Source organism: Mchenga conophoros, linkage group LG17 (genome assembly GCF_057382185.1).
Source record: "Mchenga conophoros isolate Kocher_MC1m ecotype Shallow Benthic linkage group LG17, M_conophoros_male_GT1.1, whole genome shotgun sequence".
NCBI lineage: Eukaryota > Metazoa > Chordata > Actinopteri > Cichliformes > Cichlidae > Mchenga > Mchenga conophoros.
The window spans coordinates 39,588,716-39,603,782 of record NC_140542.1 but is presented as its reverse complement, the minus strand read 5'-3'; the positions used below and the strand labels follow the sequence as shown (position 1 = coordinate 39,603,782).

The following is a 15,067-nucleotide window of genomic DNA, read 5'->3' as shown; positions in this document are numbered from 1 at the left end:
CTTGTAATAAAAGTGTTTCAAGAAGAAAGTCAGAAAATAATTTTTTTTTAAGTGCCATTATGATCTCGGTGGTCAGACTTGTTTCACAGCGTGGAGGCTCTAAGCTTGCTCAACTTTGTTTGCTAGCCAAGACCTGGGTAGTAACCGGCAGTGCCCCATGCACTGATCTAAGTAATTGCCCAGGTGCACAAGGTGATAACAGCTCCTCCACCATTCTCAGGTTTACAGCAAATCAAGACAGCAGTAGTTACTTATATGAGGGTTAACATAGTGTCATGTCCAATAAATGTAATAACTGCAATCTGTTAAACGTCTACCTGTAACCTGCAGTGCGTCGTGCTCTGTAATGCTCGCTTTGATCTCTAGAAAGTGTAAATGACATCTTACAGCTGTCTGACGTGACCCTTAAAAGACACCGGATCCATTTCTCTTTCTTTTGAAGTCACCTCAGCCCTCCACGGCGGACGACTCGCGCACACTCGTCGGCGGGTGAGAGCTCGTTCTCCTCTGCGCCCCGTTTCGTTGGATGAATTCATTCTGCTGTATTCACAGCGCTGTGTATCTGTGTATCCTCTCACTACAAACAGCAGACCCCAAAATAACAGTTGTATACGCAGCTGAGGATTAGACGTGTTCGCAAAGCGTTAATAAGCTGGACACGTAATCACTGTTAGTCAAACCAGCGTGAGCGCATTCACCGGCGAGCGGGCTGTGTGTCCAGAGGACCGTCACTAACTTTATTATGGGATTAAAAGCACTTTGAAAGCTGCCGCCGCCATTCGGGTGAGGAGACTCTCGCTCTGACCAAAGCCAACACATCTGAGCAGAATCAAAGGAAGTGTTAGTGTATCGCTCTCTCTGTCTCGCTCTCTCATTTTCCTCGCTCTCATTCACTCTTTCATGCTCTCATGTGTGCTCGTCTGTGTATGTGTGCACCGCCCAAAGGGCCCAACACAGACGGGACGATCGAGCTGTTTCCTGTGAAGTTTGAAGGTTCGCTAGCGTTGTTCACTTTCACCCAAATAATCTAAAGTGTGCCAAGAAAATACCCTGCGCACCATTAACGCCACCAGCAGGCTGACGGATTGCACCGTACAAGCAGGATGTGGAGGATGCTTGCGTTCGTTTACACTCCACCATCCGATGTTTTTCCAATCTGCTGTCGTCCGATCTCGAGGAGCCGGTGTGATCCGCATCCTCAGATTCCCGGCAGGTGTAGCACCTGTTGTGGTCGTCTGAAGCTGCCGCCCACCTTCTCCAAGGTTCAACGTGCTGCGCCATCATCTCTTCCTGTCAGCTGAAAGCAGTCTGACCGTCTGATCTCTGCTTTTCATCCAGAAAACATTTTCTCTTTTTTAGACCATCCTCAGTAAACCTTAGGGATGGTTGTGACAATAGCAGGAGATCAGCAGTTTCTTAAACAATCCACGTTCAAAGTCACCTAAATCACCTTCAGCAGGTCGTCCTGGTCATGCTTGAGTTGCTGCCGTGTGACTGGCTGATTAGGCGTACCTAATAAAGTGTCCAGTGAGCATATTTTAGGCATAGGTATGTGAGCTTAACTGACTCATCTGTTTTCACTTTTTGAAAAGAGTTTCTCAGGAAAACACTCGCACTGTAAAGTCATCTGTGTGCCGTGATGGCAATCCTCATTTTATTCTATTCTTCAAATCTGTTTCTCTGCAGCAGGGGGTGATTGTTGCTGGGGGAGAGGAGTACCTGATTGAACCCCTTGTCTCACCAGATAACCAAACCGGGACAGAGAGCGAGGAGAGAGCAGAGGGGCGCCCCCATGTGGTTTATAAGCGGTCATCGCTCCGCCATCAGTACAAGGGCCAATCCTGCGGAGTCATTGGTGAGACGAGAGATATTCTGGTCTTTTTTAGTAGCGGCGTTAAGGTCCAGACCGGAGGAGTAAACATCCGCAGGCCAGTCTGTGCACCAGCCAGCAGCAGAAGGCTGCGGCTGTGTCTGCGTTCCCGGTTGTGATTAGGCGTGACCGAGTCTGTGTTACAGGGCGTTTGCTGAAAAAGCACAAGTATGTTTGGAAAGCCGCCGTTTGACAAATATAAGAAAAGAAAGATACTTTGTAAAGCTGCCCTTTAAAATCTGCCCTACGATTACGCAAAGTGTGTCGAGTGTTTCGTCTAATTGCTGTTATTGCTGTAATTATTATTAATCTGTGGTCAAATGATGGGAAAAGCGAGAGAATCTGTTTCCGATACAAAGCTGGATCAACTTGAGCTCTTTTCAACAGCACGCTGTCAAAATGTAAGATTGTGTGATCTGCCTCAGACGAGAAGCCGATGAAGGGCGCGTCGTGGTGGCAGCGGACGCTGAAGACGCCTCCTCATCACGTCGGCCGTGGCCAGCTGCCTCTGAAGCGTTCGGTCAGCCGGGAGCGCTACGTGGAGACGCTGGTAGTAGCTGATAAGATGATGGTGGGTTATCACGGCCGCAGGGACATCGAGCAATACATCCTGGCAGTCATGAATATTGTAAGTTTCACAACGCAAAAGCTTTCCTCTTCCTCTAATGAAAAAAGAAAAAAAACCAGCTTTCAGCGACTGACTGTCACATGGCCGTGATTTGGTGGCCTGGCGTCTTTCGAAGCAAAGAAGGAAATGTTATTCAGCTGATTAAAGGCGAGCTGGAAAGAACAGGGTCGTCTTCACTGACAGAAATAAGTCTCCAAGGCCGAGTCAGGCTTACGGGGGATGTATTATTAATGTTTATAGACAGAAAGAAAGAAAAACAAATGCGTAGCTGTTGCCTGATTTCTCCTCGGGGAGGCCACATGTTTTAGTCAGTGAGGCTTTCGTACGTGCAGTTAATCACTGGAAAACCGTACGCACGCGGGAAGGAATCGCTCTTGGTTCTTTAATACAGATTTGCTCTAAAAATAGTCCAGTTTCTTTTGGTTATACATTAAAGTCACTTAGCTGCATTCTTTTTGCCCTGGCTGCACAAATTATTCCCGACTTTCCAGGGTGATGATTTGGAAGGTCAGTGCTTAAGCTGTTGTACACGGAGAACACATTAGTGCTGCGTTTAATGTGAACGCCTAGCTAGAAAATGAAGACACAAGCATATAAGTGTATGGCTCTGGTCTGTTTAGATACAAAGCTCTCCTCTCCAGTGCAGTATGCTCTGACTTTCAAACCACCATATGGATGAAACCCTGGTTAAAATAAAAGCACCTGTTTATGCAGTCAGAGCGGCGGGATCTGTATTTGTATTCATCAAAGTCCCGTTTTCTCTCGTCCCCAGTGTGTTTTTTTTGTTTCTTTTTTTCGTTTGGGCTCCAGCGGGGAGAAATGACGGGAAAACATGTCTGTCATCTACAGAACATACGCTAACGATTGCCAGGAAAAAGCCCGCCGCGGTGTGCTCGGCTGTTCTATCAGCCGTTTTTAAGACTGGTCTTTTCTTGTTTCCCTGGAGGTCAGGTTGCCAAACTGTTCCAGGATTCTAGCCTGGGGAATGCAGTCAACATCGTGGTGACGCGGCTCATCCTGCTCATGGAAGACCAGGTAAGGTGCATGAATTACTGCTAATACTAATGCTTTGGTCCTACTCTTTCCACAGTGTGTCTTTTGTCCCGCCCCTTCCTGAGCCTGGCTCTGTCGGAGGTTTCTTCCTGTTAAAAGGGAGTTTTTCCTTCCCACTGTCGCCAAAGTGCTGCTCATAGGGGGTTTCTCTCTAATACTGTGTGGTCTTTACCTACAGGTAAAGTGCCTTGAGGTGATTTTGGCACTATATAAGTAAAACTTACTGTGACAGAATATACATAACTAACGGCTTTTATGATCCACTGGCAGCATGTGGTTTTTTGGTGCACTCAAAGGTTTAGTGGATTCTAGGCAGATAAACTTGAATTGATTGGCACCGAGCACATTTTCCCCCACTGATTATTTGAATAAATTAACTTTTGATTTGATATATTTCAGTTACATTTTACAAATTATTGCTTTGTGTGTACATCCATTAAAAAAAATACGATTGTAATAAGGGAAGAATGATCGACCTTTTCATCTAGGAGCACAATCAGGGGTAGAGTCACATGTTGAACAAGAGAAGGTGAACACAGAAGACGCACTCATGCTAGCATTTAGCTCAAGCCGCTGCCGATAATATGGCTGCAGACTCCTTTTCACGTGTATTATAACGCCAGCGAGTGACTGCAGGTCAGAAAAGATGCAGCTGCCGGAGACAGAGTCCACACCTGACCGCAGGGCAGGAGTTTAGCTCATAAAAAAGTGCATGACCTTACCAGCACAGCTCAGCAGACGACTGTGCCATGTGACTCTGTAGTAAACGACCTTATTAGCCTGCCATTAACAGCATGCGGTGAGACGTGTACCCGGCTCCGTTTTAAGGTTAACCTTGTAGCACTTTGACAGATGAATCATGCTGAATTAAAGGGGAATTACGGCGCTGCTTTGAGGTTTCCTCTGTGGTCGTCTTATTAGGGAACATTTATGATTCATGCTTTTCATAGTGCCTCAAAATTAGAGCCCGTAATTTAGTGCCAGGATATGTTCGTTATCTCACATGGTAGTGAAGTAAATGTTAGGGTCATTAGCGGTAGGCGAGTATTAGTGTTGTTATTCTTACTCCGTGGACTGTTGAGGTCGGGGCGGGATCGAGAGTGTTCTGTGCAAGCGCTCCTGCTGCCGTTTTCCAGGTCTGAATAGGCAAGCTGCCCCTGGAAAGGAAAATGAGGACAGCAGTAGGGCCAGAAATGAGGGACTGTGGGATAAGACAATTACTAGTTATGTCACCGCACACATTCCTGGGTTACGAGTTCTTGCCAGCTGTGGCCAGCAGAGCACTCCCTCCGCGCTTCTACATATCTTTTACAGGATTGAGGGACTAAGATGCAATGCTGCGGTGGAAAAATGCCTCAATCGCTGCAATAAAGGAAGACGGGGTTATTATAGCATTGTTGTAATTGTTGTTGATGTTGGAATAACTTCACATTAAGTATCTTTCGTTCATTCCTGAAGCTGATTGTTTTGTGTTTAAACAAAGGAAGTGCTTCTGTTGTCTGTCCCCACCAGCCCACACTGGAGATCAACCATCATGCGGGGAAGTCTTTAGACAGCTTCTGCAAGTGGCAGAAAACCATCCAGCACCGCAGCAGCTACGGGAACGCCATACCTGACAACGGCATTGCTCATCACGACACCGCCGTGCTCATCACCAGGTCGGAAACCTCGAAAAGAAAAACCTGTCCTGCGGGAATGTCCGCTTGTGACCCTCGTAGGAACAAATAACCTCAATTAAGAGTCAACAGAATCAGTCATGTGTTGAAAACTAAATATAGTAAGGTTGGCCCAGCCAGTAAGACCTGACCAGGAGAGCTGGGCTGTCCAGTTCAGGCGCCACACAGCTCAGCACCTGATCAGACAGTGACACCGAGATGATCCGCCTCCTCCTCCGAGTTCACTGGATCTCATGGATGGATTTAATGTGCTATCAAGTCCTGACAGGCTGAATTTGATGCGGCTCCCTCGATTAACTCGTCTTAAACGACAGCATGTAGTCCGAGTGTTGCCCGACACTGAAGATTGTTTTTAACTTCTCTTCATTCCACTTTTCCTGAACCGGTGTTTTGGCATCGCTCCGCTTAAGGGATGGGGGAAATTTATACAGTATAGCTTTTTGCAAACTGATACAGACTCTGTGCAAGTCAACATTTATGGCAGGCATGAGTGTTCGTATGCTTACAATCTCATTTTTGCAGCCCCCAAAAAAGGGAGATAAAACAAATACTGACATAGTTTAACTTTGGGGGGAAAAAGGTGATGAATCATAGTTTACGTTATTTGAATACTCGCATTTAATGCACAAAATGCAGACACCAGTGGCAGATGCATGTTAAGTAAAAACAAAAAAAACACTGGTGCTATTGACTCAGGAATGTGCAACAGTGAACAGCACGGCCACGGTTTGGTCAGAGTCATCTGAACGCACTTGTGCTCGGGCAGCGCTGCCACAAATACTTTCCTATTCTGTGCAAAAGAATGTGCCACGAACTCGAGCTGCAGGAGGTTAGCGTTGGCGAGGGGAGGTGGGGCGTGAAAGCAGATAAATGTCACAACTTTTTTGAGATGCGGTCTTGGTGGCGGCTTGGTGAGAACAGCTCGGTTTTACAGCAGCATTTATCAAGCGGGGATGGAAGCTGTTCAGACGCGATGACACCGCAGTGACCGTCCGCGGTTTCCGCCTATTGTTCTTTTAAAACTTTATCCGTCTGCTGTCGCTACTGTGTGCATGTGTGACTACGCTGCGTGTCCAAGTGTGTTCACATGTATCTTAAGCAGCAGCTGATGCAGTTTCTGCACCTTGTTGTGTACGACTGTCAAACCTCCTTTTTGTTTTTCCTCACGTCTTGCAGGTATGACATCTGCATCCAAAAAAACAAGCCCTGTGAAACTCTAGGTAACCTTCCATCACACGTGACCACAAACTTCCATATTTCTGATCCCGCTGACTCTTTCTCCTAGCCCTGACCGTCACAGCTTCATGCTTCCTCCCAACCGTAACCATAAACGTAACCCTACACCTTCTTCCATCCTTAACTCTGAAATCAGTTACTCATCTGAGAATAATTTCAAGGGTCCCACCCAGTGTCCTCTTACTTTCCAAAGAGTTGCAGGTTTGACGTTAAAAAAAGTGTGCATGCATGTTTAAAGTTCTTACATGCTCAAGAAGGTGCGATGCAAATGATGTGCATCTGTCTACTTTTACACTCTGCATGTTTACTGATAACAACGCACGCTTTACTAAAAGCAGAGTTGGCAAAATAGTGAGCTGCGGCTGCTGGGAACATCATCCTTTCTCTCAGTTGGGATTCTCATTCGGTTCGTGTGCTTGCTTCAGAGTAGAGTTGTTTTTTATATTCATAGAGTGCATTTCTGCAGGTCTGGCTCCGGTAGGAGGGATGTGTGAGCCAGAGAGGAGCTGCAGCATCAACGAGGACATCGGCCTGGGGACGGCCTTCACTATCGCCCATGAGATTGGACACACGTGAGTAACAAACGCACGCACGCTCTCATTTTTAATTTCCTGGACACATTTGCAGATGTTGCACAAAAAAAAGAGACTTCTGTTTGATATCATCTCATCGCTGTGCAACATCGTTTACTTGTATTTCTAATATAATTACTCTGGCTCGATAAAAATCTGTCGAATGATAGGAAAATCCCGCAAGTTTGTGAATTCCAGGACAAATTCATCTTCGCCACACAGGCAGGAGCGTTGCAGAGCTCGAGGTGTCAGACAGCAGAAGAATTACAAATATTCCTTCAGTTTCGATGCTGCTGGCTACAGACGGCAGCGTCGTTTCCAGAATATACGGCCTTTGCAAATATTAAACCGGCTGCCAACTCGATGAGTAGATCCATCGCAGCTGTCCGTGAAACAAGACTTAAACATGGGTTTGAAGCTGTCTGGGATTTAAAGGAATTGATTTATAGCGATGCTGAAATGTCTTTCAACCACCATCCCACGAAAATGCCGTATAAATGTGTCAGCCTTGTTTCAAAGTATGCGTTGGGGGGTTGTGTTATAAACCTCCGGAAACGGGGTCAAAATCCACAAGTGTTTCTTTTAGAAATCGAGCACCGAGGCCACGGGTAAGTGCTTCACACGTGATGACAAACATCTGTTCTTTAAATAAAAAAGACGCACAATCTGTGATCCGTGAACTAGACCTGGTTGTCCTTCCTGAAACGTGAAATGTCCCTTCGGGGTGTTTCTGATCTTCTGCTGGGGACCGAGTCTCGAACATCACGAGTCAAATCCATCAGTAAGAACGCTGAACGTCGTTCCTTTGCATCCCAGTGAAATCCGCTCACGAGCGGGAGTACAATTCTGTCTCAACATCTGTTACTGTTGTATCCTTCAGCAATTCACCGTCCCGTTCATTTATGTATGAAAATAGCATCGAGAAGTATTCGTGCAGATGGTGGATCCATCAGGGTTCTGCTTTCCTAATGGTTAACACAGGTCTTTGTTTTTTAAAGCACCCAAACCCTGAGGGTACCTTGTCAACATGACTAATTAATGTATATATATGCACACATGAGGGTGCACACATGAGCGTGCACACATGAGGGGACCAAACACGAATGACTCTGCAGGGAGGTGGAACGTTTTGAGAACAAACGCAGCTACTGAGAGTGATATCGCTGCCTGCCATGGACTCCTTTGCTTCTTGTACGTGACTCTGAGGTTACAGCTGTTAATCAAATACAGTAAAGCAAACAATTAATTACGTTTTTGTGAAATCTTAGAGATTCAAACATTGCATTGTAAAATTTTGTGCATAAATTACAAAGATCTTCAGCATGCAAGCGTACTGACTTTGCTGATTAATCTTATTACTTACTTATCTTATTTTCAAGAATAATTCAAAAATTCTTTGCTGAAAGAAACCTCAGGAATGAAAATATGCCCGCCGTTAGGAGTACGAGGAAGTGTCGCCTTTTATGTATCAGGACATCCTGAGAAAATGAGGTAAATATGATCTACGATGAACAATAAGTCATGACATATTACACCGTGTCATTATTCGTTTAACAAAAAGCCAACCCTAACCCTGACTAGAGCGTGAGTAGCACTTGATGAACTGATCGTCAGCAACTGTGAGCGCCTCCAAAGAAGCAGAAGTTCTGTCAGTTTGCTGGTCTGCAGACATCAGCAATGAGGATTCACAGGGTGATTTCCAAGAACGTGAAAAACATTCATGACTAGGGCTGCTCGATTATGGCAAAAATGATAATCACGATTATTTTCACTGAAATTGAGATCACGATTATTTGACAATATTTATTTAACCCTTTAAGATCTACCATAGAACCAAGTCCGCCAGAGCTTATATTATTTTTTTTTTTACATGCTGTAGTGCCATTTGTGGGAGCATTTCAAGTTGCTATACATCAATACAACTGTTATAGCCCATATTTTAAAAATGTGTATGTATTAAGTCCATAGTAACTACATTAATTGCAAAAAAGTGCAATAAACTACAAAAAAATTGAAAATCGTTTTTGTTTTGTTTACATATATTTCTACTTGGAGAAATTTAAGAGGTTTATCCCTCAAAACTTTAAATACAAAAAAGTTGCAAAAAATAGTTTCCCACCACAGGAAATTTATTTTGAGTGTCTTCATAGTTTTATTTTTGGAGATACAGCAATTTTTATATACTGCAGGAAAAACAAAAAAAACAATCCTATGATGCAAATTTGCAAAGAATGTGCATGTGCATCAAAATAAACTATTTCCAGCAGTGCAATTCGAGTTCTAAGGCCTACAAGTAAAAAACTACATTTTCCGCGAAAATGACGTCACTTGTGATAGTTCACGTTGACGTCTTTTTCAATGTGGGAAGTGTTAAGAACAGCTGATGGATCGGCAAAGCCTGTTTCTGGAATATTATGTTTTTGTTCCTGCAAGCGCTTTTTATGCAATTTTTGCAAAGCTATATGTGGAAGGAAACCGTGACCGAGGACAAGCTGATGGCATAAGATGTAAGTACAACTCCTCTGGTTTCATATGGAGAAAAATTTATTGTGCTAGCTTAGCGGTTCAGGTTCTACAGGGATTTAAAAATAGTTACACAAAACGAGCATGCTGCTCTGACCGGCTTTAAAGGGTTAACAATAACAATGTATTGAATAATGACTTTAAAAAATAATATAAAATAGTGTGCAAATACTGATAACAGTGCAAATGTTTGCAATATAAGAAATAAATGAAAAATGTAAACTTTGCAGTGTTGCTCTGTGGTGCAGCTACGACACCGTAGCAAAGTTTACACACTGTGTCTACTTGATCCACGTCTGACTCCGCGAACCCATAATGTTTCCACACCACTGAAGGTTTTTTTTTTTACCTCTCTTTTCAACCAACGGCAGTCACTCTCCTCTCCAAATAACTTCTGCTTAGCTTTCCGAGCTTCCTTCGGGTCCTCTTAAGTATTCGAAATGCAGAGCAGTGCGCTTGATTTGCCACACGGAGCAGCGCGAGAGTAAAGCATGAGGGAGGGGCCAATAATCGGCTCAGTCATTTTTAATGATCGTTGAAAGCCCAGATCGTAATCGTGATTAAAATTCGATTAATTGAGCAGCCCTATTCATGACAGTTGTCAGTCAAAAACCCCGAGAGCTCGATATCAGACTCCACAGGCCTCAGTAAGCATGCTAAATGCTAAAGTTCAGTACAATCCAGTAGAAAAAGCCTGTTTGGAAGGGTTGCCAGCACAAAGCCTCTTCTCGCCAAAAGATGACGGCAGCACGGCTTAAGTTTGCAAAGTTACATCTGAAGAGGCGGCAAGACTTTAAGAGCGAAGTCCTTTGAACAGACCAGAGTGGAGATGTTTGACTGTAATGCTCAGCTTACAGTCATTGAGCAAACCATGAACTCGTCTTCTGAAGTCATCATTGGTTCATGAATCAGGACGATTATACCGAACACAGCAGCACATCTACAGCAGACCCACATGGAAAAGAAATAGTAAAAACTTACATGATCTACTCATGAAAGTGGCCACTTTCTCATTACTTTCATATATTGTTTTAGTATCCAAAACATACAAGTTTCATTTATATAATTTTTAAGGATCTTGTATCTGTTTTCACTCTTGTTTGCTTTTCATACAAGTTTCACACAAGACAGATACAAACTTTAGAAGATTTATCTTTTCCATGTGGGGAATGCCTAAGAAAACGAAGTAATCGAGTACTGCGACGGCCCAGTCAGAGTGAGATTGGGGAGTCAAATGATGCGAGATACTCGATAGAGTCACAGGAAACAATAATAAGTTATCGCTGCTAAAGCTTCTGCAAGCTTCTGAATCGAGAGGCGTGCTTAGTTTTTCTCACGCTGCTTCTGAATTTCAGCTTTTAGTTTGTTGTTATGTAAAATATCAAAATCCGTTCATACGTCTGGGGTTGCATTTCAATAATTTTCTGATGATATTTCTTTAATCACGTCTTGATGTGTAAAATCTTTGACTTGACAAAAGGCGTGTTTTCTTTTTCCAGGCGAAAGCATTTAATACTAGAGTAACAAATCCTCACAAATTTCCTTAGAAATTGATTATAAAAGTAACCTAATTAGAAAGGCAGCTCTCAACTTGACCCCGTGTGACACAAAATTGGCCGTTTTGTTGTTATTCAAACATAATAACACGAGAGTTAAGACGTTAAGCCCCTTTAAAGCCGTACAGATGTGCCTTTATGAGGTGTAAATCAGTCCCAGACTCGATGTCCAATAAAACAACAACACCACCAGGGTACCAGGTTCTCCTGGAGACCGCTGTCCTAAGATGATACTAATGAAACATCTGGTGGGATTTTTTTGATAGATGGAAAGTGGACGTGTCAGACAGCTGTGGACTGTAATCTTTCACATGTCTGTTCTTTAGATCCCTCTCGGTTATCAACAGTGATCTTTTTTCCACTGTCCCTGTCGCTGCTGCAGGGATTATTACCGTCCACATGGCCTCAAAGTGTTGTCACTGTATCATCATGGGCTTTAGGTTTGGGATGAACCATGACGGCATGGGGAACGCCTGCGGGCCCCGCAGCCAGGAGACTGCCAAGCTGATGGCTGACCACATCACCATGAAGACAAATCCGTTCATCTGGTCCGCCTGCAGCCGGGATTACATCACCAGCTTCCTGGAGTGAGTCAGATTATCTGCAGCGGTGTAAATCATTTGTAAATGTGAGGGTTGAGGAAGGAACGGTCTCACGAAGACTGGTGTAAAATGTCTGATGGTCAGAGAAACATCCGAGTCGCAGACGGAGCAGGAAAACTTACCGCAGCCCGTTTAGTGTTTTTTCTTTCTGTCTCCTCGTTTGCACCTGTAGCTCAGGTATGGGCTCCTGCCTGAACAACGTCCCGCCAAAGCAGGAGTTTGTGTACCCCACCACAGCGCCAGGTCAGGCCTACGATGCAGACGAACAGTGCCGCTTTCAGTACGGCGTCAGGTCTCGACAGTGCAAATACGCGGTGGGTATATTTTCTTATCTTTCGCTCAACTTTTACAGAATTTTTCAATATTCATATTTTTTTCTTACAGTATATTTTCTGAAAAGATCCACGGACAAACGTTTAAGTGATGTCTGTCGTTTTTATTGTTTCTGCCACTGGAGAGAAAAAAGATTTCATGTTAGTGTGTTGAAAAACTTTACATTACCTCCAATTTGCTATGGGTGGTCTTCAGACTTGTCGATATACCGTGACATGAGTACCGAGGTTGGCTTTGACCTTCATTGTCAAACTGCACGACTACACCTTGAAAGTTTTTCCAGCTTGGAGATTTCTGTTCCAACCATGTGAGTAAACGTAATTAAATACACCATTATGGTATGTAACACTCTAAGGTCAAAGGTCAGTGTCAAACAAATTAGGAAATGTCTTTACAATGACACAGGAAGATGAATATACTACACTAGACACTACACCAAGCTGGAGAGGTTATATCTCTTGGCTGGCCTGGGAACATCTCGGACTTTCCCTGGAGAAGCTGGAGTAGGTCCGGGCTCTGCTCAGGGTGCTGTCCCCGCGACCCTGGATAAGCGGCATGGACAGATTTTCATATAACATCAGCATAAAACGTCCAAGTTTTAGAATTGCCCTTTGGGGGTAGTCGAGTTCAACATAACGACCCAAAAATTTTCAACTCTGCAAAAGTGGCATAAACAGGCATCCATATAATTGCACTTTCATGCTGCGTTAGTGATAGTATTTAACCTGTCTTAAGTATCCCTGCTGTTATAGACAATTATGAATGCAGCAGGAGACCCATCGAGAGGCAGAAAGGAGCAGTTTGTTGCAATGCAGTCGTCATCAATAACAAACACGCAGCACACTTTTTGTTTTTAGGCCCTTTTAAGTTTCCGCCCTTGAGGTGTATGCAGTGCCTCGAACACCTTGGTTGACACAGTTATATGTGTTTAAAGCTGGAGAGGATCCAACATGTGGCACAGGAAGTATAGGATACAAACAAAGGAAGCTTTAATAGCTGAATAATAATCCAAGAAACACAAAAGTCACAGTGGGATCAAAAGTCCACAAACATGGAAAACCAATAAAATCCACAAAGAAACTTAAATCTCAATGGAAATAAACAGTTTTTGCATAATTAAGATTAAGGAACTGACCTCCAGCCCATTGTTCCTTCAGTGGTGCTGGTTTCAGTCATTATGCAGATGTCCTGTTTATAAGGTTGAAACCTGCAGTCAGCTGAGACTGAAGACGTCACCTGATGATGACGAAACATTTCTCCCACTGAAAACATCCAGATGAACAGAATCAACCTTTGGAGAAATAAACAGGTTAGCACCCGTGGGACACACCAGCCTGTACGCAGGAAAACTACAGGTGAAAACAATCAGGTGAATCAGGGGAGACGGACAGGAAGCAGAACTGAACAAATGAACCCTTCAAAGTAAAACAGGACAATCCCACAGACACGGGTATGAACACTAGCACTTAACAGGGGGACGCAGGGGGGCCGGAGCGTAAACAAATACACGGGAAACCATTAATAATACAGTCAGCTATAATAAACCAAGACAAACTAAAAACCAGTGCATCGTATAAACAAACAGCCTCAAACCGAGACCCAACGAGTGCAGGAAAGCACAACGGGAACTCTCCAAATCCAACAAACACAAAAACCAGAACCTTAAACAGCAGAATAATAAGACTGAGACGAGTATCCAGAATCTGAGAGCAAAACATCTCCACATCCCACATGTGGTGCCCACCATAACACCCACACACACTTTCTCCCTCTGCCAGCCTTTACAGTCAGCTAATCCTTGTGGACTGGTGTTGTTTGAATGGTAAATGGTAAATGGCCTGTATTTGTATAGCGCTTTTCTAGTCCCTAAGGACCCCAAAGCGCTTTACATATCCAGTCATCCACCCATTCACACACACATTCACACACTGGTGATGGCAGCTACATTGTAGCCACAGCCACCCTGGGGCGCACTGACAGAGGCGAGGCTGCCGGACACTGGCGCCACCGGGCCCTCTGACCACCACCAGTAGGCAACGGGTGAAGTGTCTTGCCCAAGGACACAACGACCGAGACTGTCCAAGCCGGGGCTCGAACCGGCAACCTTCCGATTACAAGGCGAACTCCCAACTCTTGAGCCACGATCGTTTAAACAACGAGCCTCACTTTCTTTCACCGTGCGTCCATTCGCAGGCGCCTTTCAAATCTCCTTACAAATCTGTGATGTGAAACATCGTACCTTCGCTTAATAGCATCCACTTTATTGCACGGTCAAGTTTTACGGAGCCGGGTTCAGAGTGAGCGGACATCTGGAACAGCAAACTGCTTTATAGACTCGTTATTATTGATACTACGCGGTCAGAGCACGTGTACACAGTAAAACATAACCCCCACCGCCAGGTGTTGGAGGCACTGCTACAGAGGGAGAAGAGAGGAAGGTGAACAAGACACACATCTGCTCTCACGTCTGGGTTTTGACCGTCAGGTTGTCTCGCTTTATGCTTTCTTTTCTTTTATCGCACGTCTCGCCGTCTCAAATGTTTTTTTCTTTGTACTCTCTTTCATTCACACACACAGGAAGTCTGCAGTGAACTTTGGTGCATGAGTAAGAGCAACCGTTGTATCACAACCAGCATTCCCGCTGCAGAGGGAACCATCTGTCAGACCAACACCATAGAGAAAGGGGTAATAATGCTCTTTTGTTTTAATTAGGGCGTAAAGCAGTAAAGCAAAACAAAGTCCAAATATGGCTGCAAGTGAGGGCCGAGTGTTCACGAGAATAAAGAAGAAGCACGTCATCAAATACCTGCACGATTACAAATTTAAAAAAGGGAAAAATATCATCTCAGTAAACATGCGTTGGTAGGTTTGTGAGTCACGTGTGTTTCTTTTGTTTTCTCTTTGAGATTAGAGCGTATATGCCGACGCCTGATGTTGCTGCACATATCCTGTCCAGAATTAATTTAAAAATGTTATTGTTGCCTTACAAAGCCCTGGATGCACAGGCTCCGGGTATTT

The 15,067-nt window shown here is 44.2% G+C and overlaps 1 protein-coding gene across 3 annotated transcripts in view; it reads left to right on the top strand.

Moving 5' to 3' along the window:
• adamts10 (ADAM metallopeptidase with thrombospondin type 1 motif, 10) overlaps window positions 1-15,067 on the top strand; it is a 60,766-nt gene that overhangs the window by 22,765 nt on the left and 22,934 nt on the right. The window contains exons 5-13 of one of the 3 annotated variants that reach the window (XM_085253119.1): window positions 1,687-1,855; window positions 2,296-2,441; window positions 3,450-3,533; window positions 5,064-5,209; window positions 6,404-6,447; window positions 6,930-7,035; window positions 11,555-11,701; window positions 11,889-12,030; window positions 14,627-14,734. In XM_085253119.1, coding sequence (XP_085109245.1) covers window positions 1,687-1,855; window positions 2,296-2,441; window positions 3,450-3,533; window positions 5,064-5,209; window positions 6,404-6,447; window positions 6,930-7,035; window positions 11,555-11,701; window positions 11,889-12,030; window positions 14,627-14,734 — 1,092 coding nt within the window. Of the gene's footprint in view, window positions 1-1,686; window positions 1,856-2,295; window positions 2,499-3,449; window positions 3,534-5,063; window positions 5,210-6,403; window positions 6,448-6,929; window positions 7,036-11,554; window positions 11,702-11,888; window positions 12,031-14,626; window positions 14,735-15,067 lie in introns of all 3 variants that reach the window. The other 2 variants (XM_085253118.1, XM_085253120.1) reach the window with 2 other exon arrangements.